We start from the raw sequence: 22,220 nt of genomic DNA on the forward strand, positions 1-22,220 counted from the left end.
TTTTACTTAAACCTTGACACTATTTAATGTCAGACACGGCACCCGTACCAGCAGCAGATTTTATATTGAGTGTCACGAGTTTCATCATGAGTTTATGTAAAGCTAATAAAATCAGAACAAAAAAATACTTAAATTATGTAAGTTCATTTGTTTTTCTCTATGTCATGTGACAATTACCCAACTTTAGAGAGGAGGTCATTGAGGGCATAACTCATATTAATATTATAGATACAGAGGGTTAGGCTAACAAAAGGTTTTGGAATCCCTGATTGAATCCCCTCCTGCTGCCCATCCACCTCAGGGTTTTAAGTTTTGTGTGTTCAGAGATGCTCCTCTGCAGTCCTCGGTTGTAACGAGTGGTTATTTCAGTTACTGTTGCTCACTATATAATTTTCTCTCCTAGAGATTGTTATGTGTGAAAATCCCAATAGATCAGCAGTTTCTGAAATAAGCAGATCAGCCTATCTGGCTATATAATTTTATTTTTTTATTAACATTATTAAGTATTTTCATTAACAATTTCATTAAGAACTTTTCTGCTGCAGTTTTTATTGATGTTCTAGGAAATAAAGTTTTAGACAAGACTTTACCTGTTGCTTCTGTTTACTGTAGGTTCTGTTCAGCAATAGATTGGGTAACACAGGCCTTTATCAGTATTTTTAAAGGTTACTAACAGTCCAGTTACCTGCAGCACTTCAATTTTTTGAATTCTGACTGTGGTTTGGTTTAATGAAGTTTCATTTCATCCCGGTTTGCCTTTATCTCATTAATGCCTTTGCTAAATGTTTTACTAAAATAAATGTTAAGTAAGTGTTAGATGTAATTTCAAATGAACTAAAACAAATTAAAACTGAAATTTAAGTGTCCTCTTAACCCTGTTATGGTCTTAAACCCGTCACTGTATTCTCCACCCTGTGAGATTCATATTTTTAAAGGAAAACAATTAAATATAGAAAAAAATATTGCTGAGAACCAACCAGCATGTTAAGGCCTAACATTGTAATTATGTGGGTGGGGTAAGACATCTAAATGTAAAACTTTTTAAAAATTAAGAGACCACAGAATGCACAAGTATGTATAATTGTAACTTAAATCACATATGAATCTAAAACTCATTAAAAATGTGATATTTTAGCCATTAAACTGATTTGAGGGACATGTGAGCAACAGGGAAATGTTGGTTTTATAGCAAAAGCTTTGTAAAATACTATTATTACCAACTCAGTTTAGTCTATTACAGGGTTGAGAATAATGGCTGCCCAATTAAGAATAAAAGAGAAAATAATTTAAAGGCTTTAATGCCCGAGGTGGGAAAAACATGATGTTTTGAAAGTTTAAATTGTGCCTATTTATGTAGGCTATATTTAAAAATATAATCAGTACACTTTTAAAAATATGTTACTACAAGATATGAAAACTGCGGCACAGCACACTACAAGATACTATCAAGATCACCTGACTGCAGAATAACTCTGCTTTTTATTATAGGCTTGCTTACAAATATCTGACCAACTGCCAGAGCGAACAGCCTGCAGAATGAAGAGAAAAGCTGCTTGTTGAAGAGAGCACATCATGTCCAAACAAATGTCTAATATTATGATTATTATTATTATTATTACGGATCAGAGAGGTGACAAAGGCAGATTAACAGAAATAACAGACATTTCATGATACTTTAGGGGGAAAACCAGTGTGGAGAGTTTTGTATAAACCAACTTTGACAAAATGTGTTGGGGATTTACAATGGGGGATTCTGCGGGGGATTGTGGCAGTGAATGATTTCATACTTGTTGTTCACTCTAGTGTCCATGACGAGTGTCTCTTCTGTGGACATAGAGAGACTGTACACGTTTAACACAATAGTTTGATATGTTGAGCAGAGTTTTCCTGAAATGTGGAGAGAATTTGACTCAATGCAAGTTTCTTCTGGAGTTGGCTATAGTCAGAAACACAAACTGAAATAGCAGTTCATTCACTGTTTTGTTGCTCAAGCAAAACTTGCTCTACTTATCACAAGAAGAAACTAAATAGATGATGTACATCACAGGTGTCGAACTCAGTTCCAAAAGGGCCGCAGCTCTGCACAGTTTAGTTCCAACCCTAATTAAACACACCTGATCAAACTAATTGAGTCCTTCAGGCTTGTTTGAAACCTACAGGTAAGTGTGTTGGAGCAGGGTTGGAACTAAACTGTACAGGGCTTCGGCCCTCCAGGAATTGAGTTTGACACCCCTGATGTTCATGGTCAAGAGATTGAGAGTTTTAAAGAGTTCGTGAGGTCCAGAATTAAAATAGATTTAAAGTATTACAAGGCCATAAATGATGCTGAAACCTTTGAACAACAGTGCTGTTATAAGGACGCTGTCTGCAGTGTGGAGGTAGGAGAGCTGCTGTTACATCTGATGTGGAGTTACAATGTGTCAAAAAAAATGATGTAAGAAAGTATTTTTGTAGAAAAAAAAAATCCCACACAGACAAACATACACTCATGCACACACACACACACACACACACTCGCACACACATGCTCTTTCACACATACACAAACAAACACTCACTCTCTCTCTCTCTCTCTCACACACACACACACACACACACACACACACACACACACACATGAGGATTACAGCAGGACCACGCAAATGTAGGACTACACACACACACACGCACACACACACACACATACACGCACATATACACACACACACACACACAAACACACACTCTTTCTCTCACACACAAACACACGCACACACACACACATGTACACACATAATGTCTCTCTCTCACACACACACACAGAAAACACATGCACACATTCACTCGCATACGCACACACACAGACACACTCACACACACACATTCTCTCTCTCACAGACAGACATGCAAACAGCTATGAATACATGCACTCTCTCACACACACACACACACACAACCCACACAATCAAACACATACACACACACTCTCTCTCTTTCTCTCTCTCTCACACACACACACTCTCTCTCACACACACACACGCACATGCATACGCGCACACACACACACACACATGTACGTACTTACTCTCTCACACACACTAACACATGCACACATTCACTCACATATGCACAACACACGCACACGCACTCTTACACAAACACATTCTCTCTCACACAGATATACTCACAAACACACATTCTCTCTCTCACACACACAGACGCACACTCAACCAGCTATGAACACACACACACACACACACACTCTGTCTTTCTCTCTCACACACATACACACACACACACAGCTGTGGTTATAAATGTGTGTGTTCTTGTGTTCAGATGTCTGTTTCCTCACTCTGGATCCAAACACAGCACACACTCAACTCATTCTGTCTGAGGAGAACAGAGAGGTGAAGAGTGTGTGGGAGAATCAGTCGTATCCTGATCATCCAGACAGATTTGATGATTATCCTCAGGTGTTGTGCAGAGAGAGTGTGTGTGGACGCTGTTACTGGGAGATTGACTGGAGTGGAGATGATGTGTGTATATCAGTGTCATATAAGAGCATCAGGAGGAAGGGAGCAGGTGCTGAGTGTTGGTTTGGATGTAATGCTCAGTCCTGGAGTTTGTTCTGCTCTTCCTCCAGTTTCTCATTCAGTCACAATAACACACGCACTGATCTCCCAGTGAAGCCGCTCAGCAGGAGAATAGGAGTGTTTGTGGATCACAGTGCAGGAACTCTGATCTTCTACATTATCTATAGAGACACAATGAGCCTCATCCACTCAGTCCAGACCACATTCACTGAGCCGCTCTGTGCTGGGTTTACTGTCTGTTCTGGATCATCAGTGAAACTGAGCTGAAGACTGACGAGAGATTTACCCAGAATCCTCTGCAGGAGCAGTCAGCAGCAATGAGATGATCTGGAGTCTCTTCTGTGTGTGTGTGTGTGTGTGTGTGTGTGTGTGCTCCAGAATACACAGCCAGTCTTGAACAGAGAGCTTGAGTTCAGTCTTTCTGCTCAGCAGGTCAGTCATAACTCTACACTCAGTGTCTGAATCTTCCTCAGCACATCGGCTTTCACATCGCTATAACTGATGCGTTTTAGAAATACAGCTATAACAGTCAGAGAAACATTTTCTGATCTCCATGATGGTGAGGTCAAATTAAATATCTTTAATAAAAAAATATAAACCTCTGTTCATTGTCAAATATTCTTACAGAAATGAAGTCAAACTGTAATCAGTGAAGCTGCTAATGCTGTTATTTAATTGAGTTGTTTAATCCTCTGTTTTAGTTCAGTTGGTTTGGTGTGAGGCTGTGTCTGTAGTTTTATTTCTTCCTTCAGTTTCTTCTTCCTTCAGTGATTGTGCTTGTTAACAGCAGGTGTTCATCAGCAGGTGTCTGAATTCACTTATTTGTGGTCATTCACTCTGTCCAGTGGACTAAACTGATTGACTAGTGTAAGGGCCGGGTGAATGAGGGTGTAGGGCGAGATCAGACACTCTGATTAGTTTCTTAAAAACAGGGGTTTTCTACAAAGGTAGATACATGTTCCTCTAAATGACAAGGAGGAAAATCAGCTTCTAACGCCGAGAGGGTTATTTTACCTTTATCTAACTCTAGAATTTTAACACTTTACTCTGAATTACCACAACACTTGAAATTTAACACCAATGAATTTGCCGTGTAGTCTTCTCACTACATCTAAAAGTGTCTCCACAGATTGTGGTTCAATCGCTCACAAGCATTAAAATGAGTAAAATATTATTTTAATAATGAAGAATATCTGGATAAGGAAAAGATCATAAGTGTCACTATAAACCCTAAATGAACCCAGTTTACCTCTGCACACCACATCCGTGCCTTTAAATAATATATTCAGCTTAATTTATTGTGTTTCCAGTAAACTATTTCATCTTATCAAGAGGGAAAAGATGTATAATCATGAATCTTGTTCTCCTGCAGATCTAAATATCAAGGGTAAATCATATATAACAACATTTATACTAGAAAAATCCTATTTGCAGATTTGTTTTCATCCCACAGCAATAGTTTAATGAAACATTATGTTTTCCCAGAAGTTGTGTTCAGATATCTACAGAATCTTTTCTTAATAAAGGAAATAAAAGCCATTTAAAACAGTGCAGGTCGCATCAGCTGGTTAAAGGATGACTAGAGGAAAATGAGCTGTGTTTCTGTTTTACTCTACTTTAACAAGCAGAAAACTCACACTGACTTATTATCGTATTGTTCTGAACATTTTGAGAAATGACGACAAAAAAGGGTGTCAAACATCTGTAAATGAGTGATCATTATATAATCCAAACCTTTCATTAAAGCTGTCCTGTTCTCATCTTACAGCAATTTAGACAAGCTTTTACAACCATTTCAAACACAGACTACTCGATATACAATCACAGCATCAATAAACACACTGCCTTAACTATGTATTTTAATCTATGTGAATAAAGACAGATTAACAGATATATTGATTAAATAGGAGAGTGATCACCAAACACCTTCACTAATAGACAGATAATACAGTTAAACTCAAATGAGGAGCTGCAAACAATAAACAATATACAAACTGCAAGAACTAGGGCGACACGGTGGCTCAGAGGTTACCACTGTCGCCTCGTAGCTAGAAGGTAACTGGTTCGAGCATTAGCTGGGTCAGTTGGTGTTTCTGTGTGGACTTTGCATGTTCTCCCAGTGTTGGCGTAGGTTTCCTCTAGGTGCTCCGGTAAGTAGGCGGTTCATTCCGCTGTGGTGACCCTTGATAAAAATCAGGGACTAGGCCGAAAAAGAAAATGAATGAATGAACATTTCAGCGAAATTTAAAACTGTTTTGGCTTCAGTTCTGACTAATCTAATGTATAAACACACTTATATTATTGAACAGCATCTGAGAGAAAGTAATAATTCATCAGAGAGATCTGTAAGGGGTCTACTCATTTCCATTTCCATCTGTAATCTTATTTTATTTGTCCAATACTGCTTTAAATATTTTTCAGAGACCTCTTGGATTTATTTAAAATACCTTTTTCTCTATTCTCATATATATATTATGTTACATTATATATATATATATATATATATATATATATATATATATATATATATATATATATATATATATATATATATATACACACACTATATTATATGTTTTCAATCTTCCATCAACACACTCGTGCTCAGAGAAGCTGCACAGATATCTTCAGCTCCAGTGGTTTGTGTGTTGTCTTCAGGACACGCCCACAGTCAGGAGAGTCTCATGAATATTCATGTGAGTGTCACTCTGTGGAGCCAGTAATATTGCAGGATATACCTGTAGATCACACAGGTGTGTTTTAGTGAAGTGAAAGAGTGAAAGAGCTCAGATTGTGTTCCTGCTGCACAAGAGCGTCTGTACTTCTGCATGTGAGTTTAACACTTCTACATGACGCTGATTTGTGGAGATGATGAAGGGTTTATATGTGTGAGTGTGATTTAAATGTCTGATCCTGAAGATCAAATCCTCAAACACAGATTAAACACTGAGTCAAACACGCTCATTTAAACACTGTGTCTAAAAGCTTTATTTTTAATCCCTTTACAGTGTTTGTGCTCTTCTATATCAGACTGACTCAATAGTGTCCAATAATTCAGCATTAAATATAACTCTAAACATTCAGAGTCACCAAATCAAAAGTAAAGTTAAAGCAGACCTTCCAGTTGAACAGGAAGAAAAGCTGCTGAAAAACAAGCTGACGATCCTTAAACAACACTGCATTTAACCCTTTACTGTCAGAGTAACTCATTATAACTTAAATACTAAAACAAAAACAACTGCACAATAGTCATGAATTGAGTTATAAATTGAGGTAAAGTTGCTTTATATTTGTACATTTGTTAATTTTGGCTACTTTAAATACTGGCTCTGAAATGGCGCATAAGAATGACTTAAACAACATTAGCACTGTTTATTTGACTGTGACTATTGTACTTTGATAGTCATTGGCTGATAATGTGATTTACTGAGGTAAAGTTGGTCTTATATTCGCACATTCAGACTTTCTTCTTAATAATATCACTTCAGAAAATGATTCAGTGCTAATTTGAAATAGTAAAATCATATTATATTATTATATAATGACCATCAATATACAATATTAACAGTCAATTAAACAGTGTTAATGTTATGTTGAAGTCATTTGTACGTGCTATTTCAGAGCCAGTATTTAAAATAGCCTGTTTTAAGTTGTCACAGTACCAAAACAAACAATTATAAAAGAAACTTTAACTCAGTATATGATTTCACTAGTCAGAATTAGCACAGAATCATTTTCTGAAGTGATATTATTAAAGAGAAAGTCTAAATGTGCGAATATAAAACCAGTTTTAGTTACTTTTAGCTGAAGATGTTTAGTGAACACACATATGAACTGAGCTTTAATAAACCGACCTGTCTGTTCCTCAGACTCTTCTTTTCTCACTGTAAGCGCCTCTTCTTCAGTCTTCACATCTTCACTCTCCAGTTTAACAGGAACCATCTTTCTTCAGTCGATTCAACAGTTGATTTCTTTCTGTTCAATCCAGTATTTTCTGCGTAACTCCGCAAACAATCTTTCTGGGCCAGGATGATGGAGTTTTTCATCATAATGCTGAATCAGGAGTTGACTGAGTGGGTGTTTGGGTTCAAGTTCAATTGTGTATACGGTATCTGGCTTAAGCAGTTCACTATGTCTCAGACGACCACCGACTCTTATAAGTCCAGGAGACTGGTCAAGCTCAGGGGCTAGGGCTCATAATCTACTGTTGGAAAGTAAGGGTTTGTTACCCTTTAATGCATCAAGTTCAGCTGGAAAGCACATGGCTTGTGCCTGCTTCAGGACTCAGTACTCAGCAGCTGCATGGTCTTGGGCACATACTTCTCGGGTTTATTAGTTTGCTTTAACTGCTCTTGTGCTTTATGTTCCACCAACTGATCAAAGCTGTGGTACTGCGAGAATTCTTGCATTATATCAGAGTAGTCTATCGTGGTCAGGCTACAAAAGGTTCCTCTACTCTCCTCATCAGTAATGTCTATGACTGATTTCCTTGTATCTTGAGGACAGGTACTTGAGTCTTGGCTCAGAAATTGAGGAACCTGCTGCCACTGGCTGGTAACTGAGAGCTGCTGAAGGGTTTTGCAGTGGGTTATGTCGTCTGCTGGATTGTTTTCAGTCAGCTCCTGAATCTCTGCGATTCGTGTACCCACAAACACTTTATATCTGCAAGAATCGGACTGGATCCAGGACAAGACTGTCTTTGAGTCACTCCATAAATGCACCTGCAGTGTTCAGTGTCAGTTTCCTTTCTAGAACTTCTGCTAGTTGAGCTCCACTAAGTGCTGCACAAAGTTCCAGCCTGGGTACAGATAGCTGTTGTTTTGGGAACACTCGTGATCTGGCTGTGACAAATGCAACCTCAGCTTGGCCTTGAAGACTCTGGGCTCTATTTTGACGGTCCATGCGCAGAGCGCAAAACGCAGGGCGCAAATGCTTTCAGGGCGTGTCAGGACGCGTTTTTGCTAATTTAAAGACAGGAAACCTGCCTTGCGCCAAGGCGCATGTTCTAAAAGGGTTGAGTTTATTTTCTTAATGAGTTATAGGTTTGTTTTCAGAATAAACCAATCAGATTCTCATCTCCCATTCCCTTAAAGACCCAGCTGCGTCGCGCCAATAGCACATTCGCTATTTACAGGACGCAAAGTAAGTCTAAGTGGAAAAAATGAGCATTTCACAAGCAAACAGTTAACAGTTTTTTAACAGAAAATAGTTAAACAGAGCATCTACTGCGTGAGAATGAGAGATAATGGATCTACTTTCACATTCGCTCTTGGATAGGGAAACCTTTACGCACAGACATCAATTAGTCTATAAATAAATACTTTTGTTTGTTAAGCGCAAATATTCATTTCAAAACTATTTCTAAATTCAGTTCTAATTTCCAGCAAACGAATAAATGAATAATAATAACAAAGTGTGCTCAAAAACCTGAGTTATATCCTAAAACACATGCTGTGCCCCATATGGTCTTAAACCTGACAGGTGGACAAATCTAAGCTTGTTTTTAATAAAACAAATATAAATATGGATATAATAAATAATACTGCTAATAGTAATAACATTATACAAAAGCAAATTGTTATGTATGAACTGAAAAAGCCTCCCGAGATGAAGAAGACATAAAAGCAGTGATTTTTCATATTTATGTTGGCAAGAAAATAATATGTTTTGTAATATTTTAATCCTTTATATTAAAATCCTATATCTATTCTTATTATATCCTATATATATCCTTAATATTTAAATTTGTTCATATGTAAAGATATTTGCCTATTGCTCTCTTGTGTGTATTAAGCAGTGTGTAAGCGAGGCGCAACTCTGCGCTGGAGTTTAGACCGGGTTAGTTTTGGTCTAATGAAAAATCTATTATAGTTTCTCAAAATTGCCACGCGCCAGCGGTCCGCCTCAGAACGCCTTCCTTTATAGACCAGAACGCTTATGGGCGCACATATGAGCGCTAATGCATTTGCTATTTAAACAGCGTAGCGCAACGCCTCAAAACCACTCTTGCCCCAAGCGGAAACTACCAAAAGACTACTGCGCCACGCCTTGCGCCACTCTGCGCCGGGTGTATGATAGGGCCCTCTGTGTTCTCAAATATGCTGCTGAACCATATGCATGACTTGAAGCATCACAGAATATGTGGATGTCTCCTAAGCAGGACTCAGAATCTATCTCTGTGCTGGTGTAGCACCGTGGTATGGCAATGTTTTGTTGGCAGCAATGGGTCATCCCATCCATGTTTTTTTTATCCCATAACCTTTGAACCAATGCTTTAGCTAGTGTTGTGTAGGGGATTATGTACTCTGGTGGGTCATACTGACTGGCTAGACATGGTAGGCGTACCTTATTGTGGGTGTTTGTGGCTCCCTCAGATGAGTTTTGTAACCAAGTGTGTTTGTTTGGCAGACCCAATAGCCACGTTTCCACTATCGCGCCTAAAGCGAGCGAGCCAGGGCGAGCCAAGGCCAGTGGGGTTTCCACTGTCACTTCCGGGGCCTAATCGGGCCAAAGCGGGGCTTTCTTGGGGCCAGCGGCCGGCTTTTTTCGGCCCGCCGAATACCTTGGGCCAAGGAGGGCCAAGGAGGGCCAGCTGGGGCTTCGGGGCGAAGTGAAAGGAGAGGTGGGCAGTTTTCTGATTGCACATGAGTACATGAGCCAAACACATAAAGAAATAAGGGAAAGAAAACATCTAGCCTTATAGTCTGGGGTCTTTTTGCGTATGATCACCCTTATGTTTCCCTTTTAAATGTAAGTGTGAAGAGTGTGTTAGACCTACCTGTTTGTGATTTGTTGTCTTGCGTGTCACCTTCATGTTTCGTTGCGGAGCACATGCTCTTTGTTTTGACAGTTCGCCATGTGCTCTGCTGTCAGCGTATCTTTTTTCCCACCTCCTTCTTATCCTAGTTATTCCCTTATTAAGCAATGATTGTTACCTGTAGCTCCTTGATTTTCTCCTCTATTTAATTCCTGCTTGCCTCCTTGTCTTTGTCAGACCGTCTTGTGTGTTTCGCGAGCTCACTCGCTCTAGACCCGCGTTTGTCCTGTCCTGTCTTGTGTATCAATCTGGCTCCATAGAGATTAGTTTCGGTTTTGGTTCGCCCTCTCTGCTTATCTCTCTTCTGCCCTGTCAGGCTATCATATCGGTGTCATTGCTTGTGGCACTCGGACTCTATCGTCTGCCGACATCCGGCCACCGGCATCTGCTCGTCTTCCGGCTGCTCCGCCCACGAAGCCTGGATACTCGCCACATCCACGAGTCCGCCACCTTGTGGGCATTCAGTTGAACTGCAGTCCAGTACTAGTTACTGCTGCCTGAATTACCCTTTTGATTCAGTGTTTTTTCTTTTATATTTTTGATCCTCTGTCTGAGGCGTTTTTGATTTTTGAAGTTACAATAAATCTTCACCTGCATATTGAATCTGTGGTTTCTTCCTGACAGAAAGGCTGCTGCATAAAGTAATAAAGTAGTTTTAATTTATAGTGACATTTTTTGCTGCGTCCTCCTTTATGTTTCAATAACGCATAATAATCTTTACACCATATTAAAGACACAGCAGACAATAAAGGTTTTCGAGAGTTTTTGTCAAGTTTAAAATGTTTGTTTTTGCGCGTTTAGATGCCTATATGTGTGTGTGAGACCGGGCAAAAGCGCTCCTTCACAGCTCTGTTATGCCGCGAGCGGCTTTTTTCTTTATTTATTTTGGAGATAATACACAATATAAATAAATCAGAAAGACATAAAACTTAACAAAATACGTGCCCACTTTCGTAGACTTTAAACAATATAGTGTCATATCTTGATAAAATAGCCTAAGCTATATTGAAATATAATTTAAAGAATTACAAATATCGGATATATATAAAATCACATTAAATAAATAAACCAATATAAAATAAACAAAAGCTAGCTATAACACTGTAGGTAGCCTATAAAAAATACATAAATCAAACCGTTTTAAAGCCACATATAGCCTAACTTTCATTTTACAAAGACCTGTCTGAAAAAAAACGATTTTCGATATTTTCTAAAAACTAAACACCGGAGAAGGTTTGAAATATTTATATAAAGTAAATATTTATAAAGTATTTGGATACGATGATATTAATCAAATCGCGCAAACAGAGCATTATTTGGGTGAGTGAAAGCAGAATCTAGCCTATACCTTTGTTTCTGTCACTCAGTCCTGCGCAGCGCTCGCTGCTTTAAATGCATCGCAGGAAATTCCAAGCACAAAATGTGTTCTATATCCTCAAACAACTGTTTATGTTTTTATATGACGTGGTTAAATTTATAAATGAAACTTTAAATGAAGAGCTTTAGTGAATAGCTGCCGAGCGCAACAAATATGGCTATATTTTATAAGGCTACTCGCTCTTGTGCTGAAAACTTAACATGACTTCTATCAAAACGAGGATGTTATAAAATACATGCCATATCGAGTTATAAAGGAGAATTGCTGTGGCTTTATATTATGGATGTGTGCACTCTCTGTGTTGGGTCCCTGCGTTAGTGGCGAGAGCACTCCATGCACAATGCTAACAGTCGGTCGGCGAGTAAACAAATGTAATGAATGGAAATACACAGGTCTGTGCGAATAGACATTTCATGTACTGCTGTACAGTAACGTGTCGTTTGTTTGTTTCGATTGTCTTAATTTTAATGGTTTCTTTTCGTAATGATTCTATGGTGTGCTTTATCTGTCTGTCCTCATTCCCGCTGAAGTGGGCGGGTTGTGTGACGTTTGATTCGGGGACGTTCTGTGGGCGGTGTTTGCGTGACGCGCTGTGAGCTACTAGCCCGACAGTGAAAAACAAAACCCGAAAAACAACAAGCTGACGAACCTTAAACAACACTGCATTTAACCCTTTACTGTCAGAGTAACTCAATAACCAAATAGCCTCTTTAGTAGAGAGACATTTTAATACTCACTAAATCAACAATTGGCTGAACCTGAACTTCTCTTGATAAACTCTATATAACATGCATTTACCTTAAATCAAATGTGAAACAGCTGAGATGTCAGATCAGGGTTAAACCAACTGCATTCATGTGAAGGACTATATATATATGTGTGTGTGTGTGTGTGTGTGTGTGTGTGTGTGTGTGTGTGTGTGTGTATGATAGTTTCCTGAAAGCTCTGCTAATGTCTGCATTGGTGTTTTAGCTGCAGTATGGCAGAGGAGCGAGTAAAGGACTCTCTCTCAGAGAAACACAGGTATTGACTCTGTTTTTACACCATTATTTCAACACTTTCACTGAACATCAAAGACCAACAACAATGCACTTATTTGTGTTGCTATTGCCTGATCAAATGATGGACAAAGCTTCAGTTTACAGCTTCAGCAAATGTGTTTAGATCATTTTAGATTACAGACAGCCTGATCTGGTGTCATATTTACCAGAGCTGAATATGTGTCATCATGTGTGCTGTTTAAAGTCTTGCACAACATCAGAGTTAAAGCTGAGCGCAGAACAAGTTTCAGCTTGTGCTTTAGTACAAATGTGCATGTTAAACTTAGTGTATAGTTCAGTGAAGAGAATTATAAAATGCTTTCGTGTATTTCTAAAGACAGATATAATGTTTTGTGTTTTATATTTCCTCATCAGATTTCTGTGATGAGTTTTTACTCAACAGGTCACAACATAACAAGGTTTTAAATTAAAATTATGCAGAATGAAAAAGCAGCCTGGGTGACACAGTGGCTCAGTGGTTGGCACTGTCGCCTCATAGCAAGACGGTCATTGGTTCAAGTCCCAGCTGGGTCAGTTGGCCTTTCTATGGGGGGTTTGCACGCTCTCCACGTGTTGGCATGGGTTTCCTCCGGGTGCTTCCCCCATAGTCTAAACACACAGCTATAGGGGAATTTGATGAACTAAATTAGCCATAGTGTATGTGAATGAGTGTGTGGGTGTTTCCCAGTACTGGGTTGCAGCTAGAAGGGCATCTGCTGCATAAAACATGTTGGAATAGTTGGCGATTCATTCTGCTGTGGCGAACTCTGAAGAGACTAAGCAAAAGTAAAATAAATGAATGAAAAAAGCAGCGTATCACTTGTTACAAACCCCTGATGTTAGTCTAGGGTGTGGGGTTTGACATTTATTTAATTAAAATATATTTATATAAATAGTGAATGAGTGAGAAAGACAACCAAAGTAATGCCAAAAAATGTGTGCTTTTATTTACAATCCCAAAGTGAACAACAACAACGAATTAATCAAAAATAAAGAAAAAGTAAGTAAAGCAAAAATATACTATTTACAATATGTACAAACACTGAAACAAATAAAGACGGGAAAAACAAGAGAGCTGGCAGAAGGGACGCGGGCGGCGCTAAAGAAATGAAAAGAACAAAACCCAAACTAAATCTAACTTCCCAGAAGCATCTAGCTAACTAACTATGTGAAAAACAGTATAATTAACACACGAAGATCTTCCGAGCCCTAACTATCTACTCTATCTATCTATTCAAAAAGTACAAGGAGTGGCGCTCGCCCCTAACCTAGTGTACTAGACAGCAGAGTAGTCCTGAGTGTTGCGAAATGTATGTCACGTGACCTTCTTACCTGTCCGCTTCGTCCAAGCCTCGTAAACAACGATAAACTAAGAACAATGTACGAATAACGGACGGATAACGTGCACACAGAAACAAGCAACAACAAAACACAGTTAGACGGGGTTATTTCTAAACGCACGCGGTAAATACAAACAAGCGACGAAACAGCGAAAGAGACAAATGCAAGCAAGAAAGCAAGAAAACAAGAAAAAGCGAGTGGTCTGGCGCGCGCTTTTAAGACGGGTGGTCTTTGCTCATTGGATGTGACGTAAGAGTGACGTAACCGGGGAGGAATGACTGACAGCTGAATGGACCAATGAACGCGACATGAGAATACAGGAGAGCAGATACGGGAGAACAGAGCGAGAGAGAGAGAGAGAGAGAGAGAGAGAGAGAGAGAGAGAGAGAGAGAAAAAACACAGAGAAACAGAGCACAAAAAACACAAATACATAACACACTCGTCTGTTTACCCATGATTGCTTTGAAGCAGACCTGATCAGACAGACCTTCAGACAACTAGTTTGTGCTGAATTAAACTGAACAAACTCATGTTTGTCTGATAAACTCTTGTAAAGGAGACTGAAGTTTGTCCTGCAGTTTATTCCTCTGGTGTGTTTGTGTGTTCAGGGTGAGATCAGGATCATGTGTGTCCAGCTCTGTGTTTCTATTGAATGACCGCTTAAAGTTACATCAAAACATCAGCTCAAAAGATCATCTACCAGACCTCAGGGAGAAAACACCATCATCTGCCAAAAGGTATTTAGTCTTTACATTATTGATCACACTAAACTGTCAATCACTGGAATTCATAACACTTCTATGATTACCTATTGGGCAGATTTGAAGGTACAAAAATTTGGATAAGTGGTTAGAGCCCTCACTGTTCACGGTGGGAGAGGTTCCACAAGCCTCCACAGGGTTTTCCCCCATCGAGCTTCACTACAGCAGACAGACCCGAGGGGTGCTGGATTTCATGAGAGAGGCTTGGAAGGACGAGCCTTCTAACAGTAAAAATGAGCTCCAATACATTCTGGACCTGCGGGCAAATCTCCACGCACTGGGGCGGCCCTCGTCGGACAATTTGCTCAAGGCCCAGAATCAGCAGCACCAAAGATGTTACAAAGACACTAAATTATGACAATTTGGGAAATACGGGAATACAGGAAATAAAGTGCTTGTACTGCTGCCATCAGCCAGCTCGAAATTACTCGCCAAGTGGCAAGAGCCGTTCGTGGACACTCAATGAGTGGGCAAGCTTGATTTTGAAGTAGTGCAGACGGACAGGGGAAGGGCACACCAAATTTAACATTTAAATATATTAATGCTGCCATTAATGAGTTACTCTATCGGTTAGGTGCTGCTCGATTTCATCGACATTGGATCTGATGAAGGAATACTGCCAAATTCCTCTTACGCCTCTATCCCAAGGAATAAACTTTTACTAAATTTTTTACTAAACCCTTTGGATTACACCTATGCTTCCGTTCGGGTTGTTTGGAGCACCGGCTACGTTTCTGTGTTCAATGGACAAAATCCTTGCCTCGATGACATCATCAATTTACTAATCATTTACAGCGGCGTTTGCAGCCTCTGAGGGCGGTCAGGACAGTGCTGAGAAACTCTTGGCTCACGGCCAGCCCGAAAAAGTGTGCAATTGGGCAAGTGGAGGTCAGGTATCTGGTCTTCCACTTGGGACACAGGCAGGTGCGGCCCCAGATTGACAAAACTGCAGCAGTTCTAACCTTTCCAAGACCAAAGACTAGAAATGAGGTGAGACAGTTGTTGGAGCCGGCGGGATATTATGGGCGTTTCATCCCTAATTATTCGGCCCTCATCAGCATGTTAACTAATCTCACTGAAAAGGGAGAGCCAGATACTGTACAATGGTCAGAGCAGTTCTAACAGGTGTGTGTGCTGCTTGAGCTGAAAAAAGAAAAATTATTACAATATGTTTGCACTTACCTGCATTGCCGACCCTGCCTTCCTCTTTCAACATATCCCAAACCTCACAGCATAATAAATGATTTGATCTCTATTTTGATCTGAAACTTTACACATTAAAGATTTATCTTACGTCTTGGCAAACACTTTGAGGTTGTGATGCTCCTTTTCCTCTGGTGTGTTTGTGTGTTCAGTGTGAGATCAGGATCATGTGTGTCCAGCTCTGTGTCTCTGAAGAGTGACGTGTCAAAAGGTAAACCACCAGACCTCAGAGAGAAAACACCATCATCAGTCAAAAGGTATTTAGTGTTCTACATTATTGGACACACAAAAACTGTCAATCACTGCCATTCATAACACTTCTATTATTACCTATTAGCAGGGCTTTAGATTAACACCCGCTAAATGCTGGTAGATTTCAGCTTTGGCGGGTTGGACAGACACCTCCACTAGCCACTTTGCCTGGTTGAAAATAATTTTTAAATTGTGCTTTTCTTAAAAGCAGGGTTTGACTATAAGAATGACCCAATATGCCTGCAAATGTGATCTTAGAATAGAGAAACAGCACGAAACAGCTAACAAAAAAAATTCCATTCGCGCGAACAGAAGAAAGCAGATGAATACCGAATGAGAGGATAATCACTCGCGCTAAAAGCTGATGTAATGCGTGCGACTGTTTAAAGCGCGTGTGCACTCCAGTTTCCTTCCATGAAGCATGCGTGCCTGGAACTCAACTATGACCGGATCTCTATCAAATAGTCAGGCAAAAAAGTAATGCTAATGCACACACAGTCTTGCTGCTTTCAAGAGCTCCAAATATGTCTTTTTGTAAGCAGCAGCGGTTGCTTTCGCTTTAAACAGATTATTATTTGGCCTTAACCGTGTGATCATCCTTTCATTATCACATAGTATATTTTTCACCAGCTTTCTTTTTCTTAAGGTTATTTTTGTTTATTTGGTTTAATTATCATTTTTTTAGAACAACATTTGTTTTAATATGAGATTAACTCTCCATTTATGTGTAGGTAACTGGTGATCTGAGAGACCTTTAGTGAGGACAGATTACTGTGCATATTTTTGATACATGACAATATTTATTATTTTAAAATGTTTATTTAAAAAATATTTTTTTAAAAGTCAATTGTTTTTCTTAGTTTTTTTTAAACGTTTTTTTTTTATATACATAAAAAAGTATAGTATACTGCTATATTTAGCTTGTTTGATGCATTTTAAATTTGTGGCTAAGATATTATTTTTGTTTGGTGTGGTCAGAAATAAATTAGGTAAATCCTTAATTTTGAGTTCTGAAAAGTCATGTGGAATACAAACTAATTGCAGTATAACACTATGAAACCATGACCCATTTTCTCATACACGACACACAAAATGTGAAATGAATCAGGAGGCAGGTGGACAAAACACAAAATCTAAATTAAGTAATTTTATGTCAAAGTCATATTTATGCATTTAAAATATTTTCCCAACAACAAAATTGTGGCTAGTGAAAATGCAGAGTGGCTGGTAATTTTGGTAGAAGAATCCCACAGTGACTGGCAGAGACCGATTGACAGACAGCTCCATCTGGTTCTGTGTGGAATATTGTGAAGTTAATGCTGTGACTAAATTTGATGCGTATTTGATGCTGTGCATTGATGAGTTACTCGATCGGCTAGGTGCTGCTTGCTTTTATCGACACTGGATTTGATGAAGGAATACTGGCAAATTCAACTTACGCCTCTGTCCAAGGAAATGCTTTTTACTAATCCTTTGGATTACACCAGTGCATTATGCTTCCTTTCGGGTTGTTTGAAGCACTGGCTCCATTTCAGTGTTTAATGGACAAAATCCTTGCCTGACACTCTGCATTTGCTGCTGCCTACCTCGATGGCATCATCATTTTAGTAATCATTTGCAGTGGCATTTGCTGCATATGAGGTCGTCCTGACAACACTGAGACACTCTGGGCTCACGACCAGCCCAAAGAAGTGTGCAATTGTGCAAGTGGAGGTCAGATATCTGGGCTTCCGCTTTGGACAAAGGCAGGTGCAGCCCCAAATTGACAAAACTGCAGCATTTGCAACCCTTTCTGAGACCTAAGACCAAAAGTGAGGTAAGACAGTTGTTGGAGCCGGCGGGATATTATGGGCGTTTCATCCCTAACTATTCGGCCCTCATCAGCATGTTAACTAAACTTACTAAAAAGGGAGAGCCAGATACTGTACAATGGTCAGAGCAGTTCTAACAGGTGTGTGTGCTGCTTGAGCTGAAAAAAAAGAAAAAGAAATAGAAATAAAATGTTGCACTCACCTGCATTGCTGACCCTGCCTTCTTCTTTCAACATATCATAATACCTCACAACTGTCTAATAAATGATTTGATCACTATTTTGATCTGAAACTTTACTCACAAAAGAGTTATCTTCTACCTTGTAAAACACCTTGAGGTTGTGACGCTCCTTTTTCTTCTGGTGTGTTTGTGTTGGCAGTGTGAGATCAGGATCATGTGTGTCCAGCTCTGTGTCTCTGAAGAGTGACGGGTCAATAGGTCATCCACCAGACCTCAGAGAGGAAACACCATCATCAGTCAAAAGGTATTTTGTGTTTAACATTATTGATCACACTAAACTGTCAATCACTGTCATTCATAACACTTCTATTATTAACTATTAGGCAAATTTGAAAGTAAAAAAAAAATGGATAAGTGGTTAAAGCCCTCACTGTTCATGGTGGGAGAGGTTCCCCAAGCCTCCATGGGGTTTTCCCCCTTTGAGCTTCCCTACGGCAGACAGCCCCGAGAGGTGCTGGATGTCATGAGAGAGGCTTGGAAGGACGAGCCTTCTAACAGTAAAAAATAGCTCCAATACATTCTGAATCTGCAAGCAAAACCCCACGCTCTGGGCACTAAATTATGACAATTTGCACCAGGAAATAAAGTGCTTGTATTGCTGCCATCATCCAGCTCAAAATCACTTGCCAAGTGGCAAAGACCGTTCGTGATCACTCAATGAGTGAGGGAGCTTGATTTTAAAGTGGTGCAGATGGACAGGGGTGGGGCACGCCACATTTACCATCAAAATTCATTAAAGCTGTGGCAGGATCCAAAGGTGGTGATGCTGGCGACGGTAGTTAGATGGTAGTGATAGCTCACTAACATCCGGTGCCACCAGCAGGAATTCGCAGATGTGTTCATACCCCTGCCCGGACGAACCGAATCTGATTCAGCACCTTATTGAGACCACACCGGGTGTTGTAGTTAGAACACGTCAATACAAGTTGCCTGTACACACACAAAAAAAAGTGGTTTAGGAAAAATTGAGGATGCTGGATATGAGGGTGGTAGAAGAATCCAACAGTGACTGGCAGAGACCGATGGACGGACAGCTCCATCTGGTTCTGTGTGGATTTTTGTAAAGGAAATGCTGTGACTAAATTTGATGCGTATTTGATGCTGTGCATTGATGAGTTACTTGATCAGCTAGGTGCTGCTCGCTTTCATCGACATAGGATTTGATGAAGGAATACTGGCAAATTCAACTTACGCCTCTATCCAAGGAATAAATGATTTTTACTACACCCTTTGGATTACACCAGTGCGTTACACTTCCTTTTGGGTGGTTTGAAGCACCGGCTCCATTTCAGTGTTTAATGGACAAAATTCTTGCCTGACACTCTACGTTTTCTGCTGCCTACCTCGATGGAATCATCATTTTAGTAATCATTTACAGCGGCATTTGCAGCATATGAGGGCGTCCTGACAACACTGAGACACTCTGGGCTCACGACCAACCCGAAGAAGTGTGCAATTGGGCAAGTGGAGGTCAGATATCTGGGCTTACGCTTGGGACACAGGCAGGTGCGGCCCCAAATTGACAAAACTGCAGCATTTGCAACCCTTTCCAAGACCCAAGACCAAGAATGAGGTTAGACAGTTCTTGGAGCTAGCCGGATATTATAATTGTTTCATCCCTAATTATTCGGCCCTCATCAGCATGTCAACTAATCTCACTAAAAAGGGAGAGCCAGATACTGTACAATGGTCAGAGCAGTTCTAACAGGTGTGTGTGCTGCTTGAGCTGAAAAAAAAGAAAAAGAAATAAAATGTTTGCACTCACCTGCATTGCCGACCCTGCCTTCTTCTTTCAACATATCATAATACCTCACAACTGTCTAATTAAGGATTTGATCACTATTTTGATCTGAAACTTTACACATTAAAGATTTATCTTACATCTTGAAAAACATCTTGAGGTTGTGACGCTCCTTCTCCTCTGGTGTGTTTGTGTATTCAGTGTGAGATCAGGATCATGTGTGTCCAGCTCTGTGTCTCTGAAGAGTGATGGGTCAATAGGTCATCCACCAGACCTCAGAGAGGAAACACCATCATCTGCCAGAAGGTATTTTGTGTTTAACATTATTGATCTCACATGGACTGTATTTCAGTATTCATCAGGACATTTTTATTTTACTTTAACAAAACTTTAATGGGCACTTATGATGAAACTTATTTTTTGTTTGCACAGAACTGTGTGTGGGTTTAGTGTGTCCATGTTATTATTCCTGATGTTAAACTAGGATCCAAATCCCTCCTATTTTGAGGCCCACCACAACATGATGTAGGAGTGCGGTTTCCCTGCCGACCAAATTGATTGACAGCCGTGTATTAACATGTCTCCTTAGTAACGCATATAATCATATCAACAAGACAAAGCAACTGGGATTAAAGGATCTGTTCAGCTCTCTGTGATCATCAATCTTCATCACATGTGATCCAGAATGAGTTTTACAGGTTTAAAACATTTCTAAAACAGTGCATTTTAGTAATAAAGTAAGTTAAAGACGGTAAAATAACTCTATTTACTTCAACACAGCCGCATGTCAGTACGATTAAACAAAAAGATGCTTCAATACAGGTTTGTAGATGTTAATTTTTTTTTGTACAGTAACGTAACAGATATCCATATAGCAGCGGATATTAAACTGTATCCTGTCACATTTTCAGTACAAAAAACAGTACAAAGTTAAATGCACTGTGTGTGCGTGCGTGTGTGTCTGTGTGTCGGTGAACTTTGTAACAGCAATGTGTGTGACTCATCGTAGCAGAAAGGCTTGAATTAACTCAAACCCAAATGAATTAAATGATCATTGGGAAAGTTCTTGCTGTAGTGTTTCTCACAAACATTACGTAAAATCTGCTTCCTTCATGTCGGTCTGTGTGCTGTTTATCTGACGCAGCCGATGCGGAGACTGAGGCACACTCTTACAGGCACGTGGGAATGGTGGGCGGGGAGAATTAACTCATTTGCATTAAAGGCACAGGCCACAGATATAGCTACAGTGTGTTCAGAGCTGAAAATTCTAATATTCTGAAAGATCTAATAAATAATCTGATGGGTGTTTTGTGCTGAAACTTTACCGACACATTCTGGAGGCACAAAAGATCTTGAAAAAGAGGTTAAAATAGGTGCCCTTTAAAGGCACAATGCATAAGATTATTTCCATTAAATGTCCAGAAAACACTAAAATAGTGCTATATAAATCTTCTGACTTGGAATTGTTTAGAATGTATTCATCCTTTGTCCTGATAAGGACAGATATCTGACTATAAAATGTTCCCTTACTGTTTGTGACTTTAAATAAAGCATCTGAACAACTCTGGAAGTATAATGTCCAATTTGTAACAGTGAGTTTGAAATAAAGAGACAGAAGATCCATCTGCTGAATCTAATAAAGAAAAATACAAATGTCAATGTGAAGATCAGAGCGAAAACAAAACAATCCAAGTAACAGAGAGACAGAGATGCAAACACAACAGGGCACATTTATAAATCCAACACTGAAGCAAGGGCAGATCTGGACACAAAAATCAACTTATGACAAAGTTTATGTGTGATTTATGAAACATTCACATGCAGACAGTCCCATCATACAGATGATCTTTATATGTTGATAAATGTGTCGACTGAAAACGGTCATGATTTGAACTTTAAATATTAAACTTATTTATGTTTTAGACGCCTCACTCCTAGAGTTTATGACATAGATAAATATAACCTGGACAAAAAAGAGGAACTTCTCTCAGAGAGAGAGAGAGAGAGAGAGAGAGCACAGATCAGTAATATGAACGTTAATGTAATGAACACATCAGCTTCA

The 22,220-nt window shown here is 39.5% G+C and overlaps 3 protein-coding genes across 4 annotated transcripts in view; 1 reads left to right on the plus strand and 2 right to left on the minus strand.

Moving 5' to 3' along the window:
• Positions 1-22,220, minus strand: part of LOC110439461 (uncharacterized) — a 1,085,403-nt gene that overhangs the window by 798,493 nt on the left and 264,690 nt on the right. The window lies entirely within an intron of this gene.
• Positions 1-22,220, minus strand: part of LOC141381691 (uncharacterized) — a 105,027-nt gene that overhangs the window by 39,014 nt on the left and 43,793 nt on the right. The window lies entirely within an intron of this gene.
• Positions 6,322-22,220, plus strand: part of LOC137491190 (NACHT, LRR and PYD domains-containing protein 3-like) — a 46,022-nt gene continuing 30,123 nt past the window's right edge. The window contains exons 1-6 of one of the 2 annotated variants that reach the window (XM_073947373.1): positions 6,322-6,402; positions 12,740-12,790; positions 14,758-14,886; positions 16,266-16,370; positions 18,557-18,661; positions 20,360-20,464. In XM_073947373.1, coding sequence (XP_073803474.1) covers positions 12,747-12,790; positions 14,758-14,886; positions 16,266-16,370; positions 18,557-18,661; positions 20,360-20,464 — 488 coding nt within the window. In that variant the 5' untranslated portion in view covers positions 6,322-6,402; positions 12,740-12,746. The remainder of the gene's footprint in view (positions 6,403-12,739; positions 12,791-14,757; positions 14,887-16,265; positions 16,371-18,556; positions 18,662-20,359; positions 20,465-22,220) is intronic. The other variant, XM_073947374.1, reaches the window with a different exon arrangement.

The sequence above is a fragment of the Danio rerio genome, chromosome 4, assembly GCF_049306965.1.
Source record: "Danio rerio strain Tuebingen ecotype United States chromosome 4, GRCz12tu, whole genome shotgun sequence".
Classification (NCBI taxonomy): domain Eukaryota; kingdom Metazoa; phylum Chordata; class Actinopteri; order Cypriniformes; family Danionidae; genus Danio; species Danio rerio.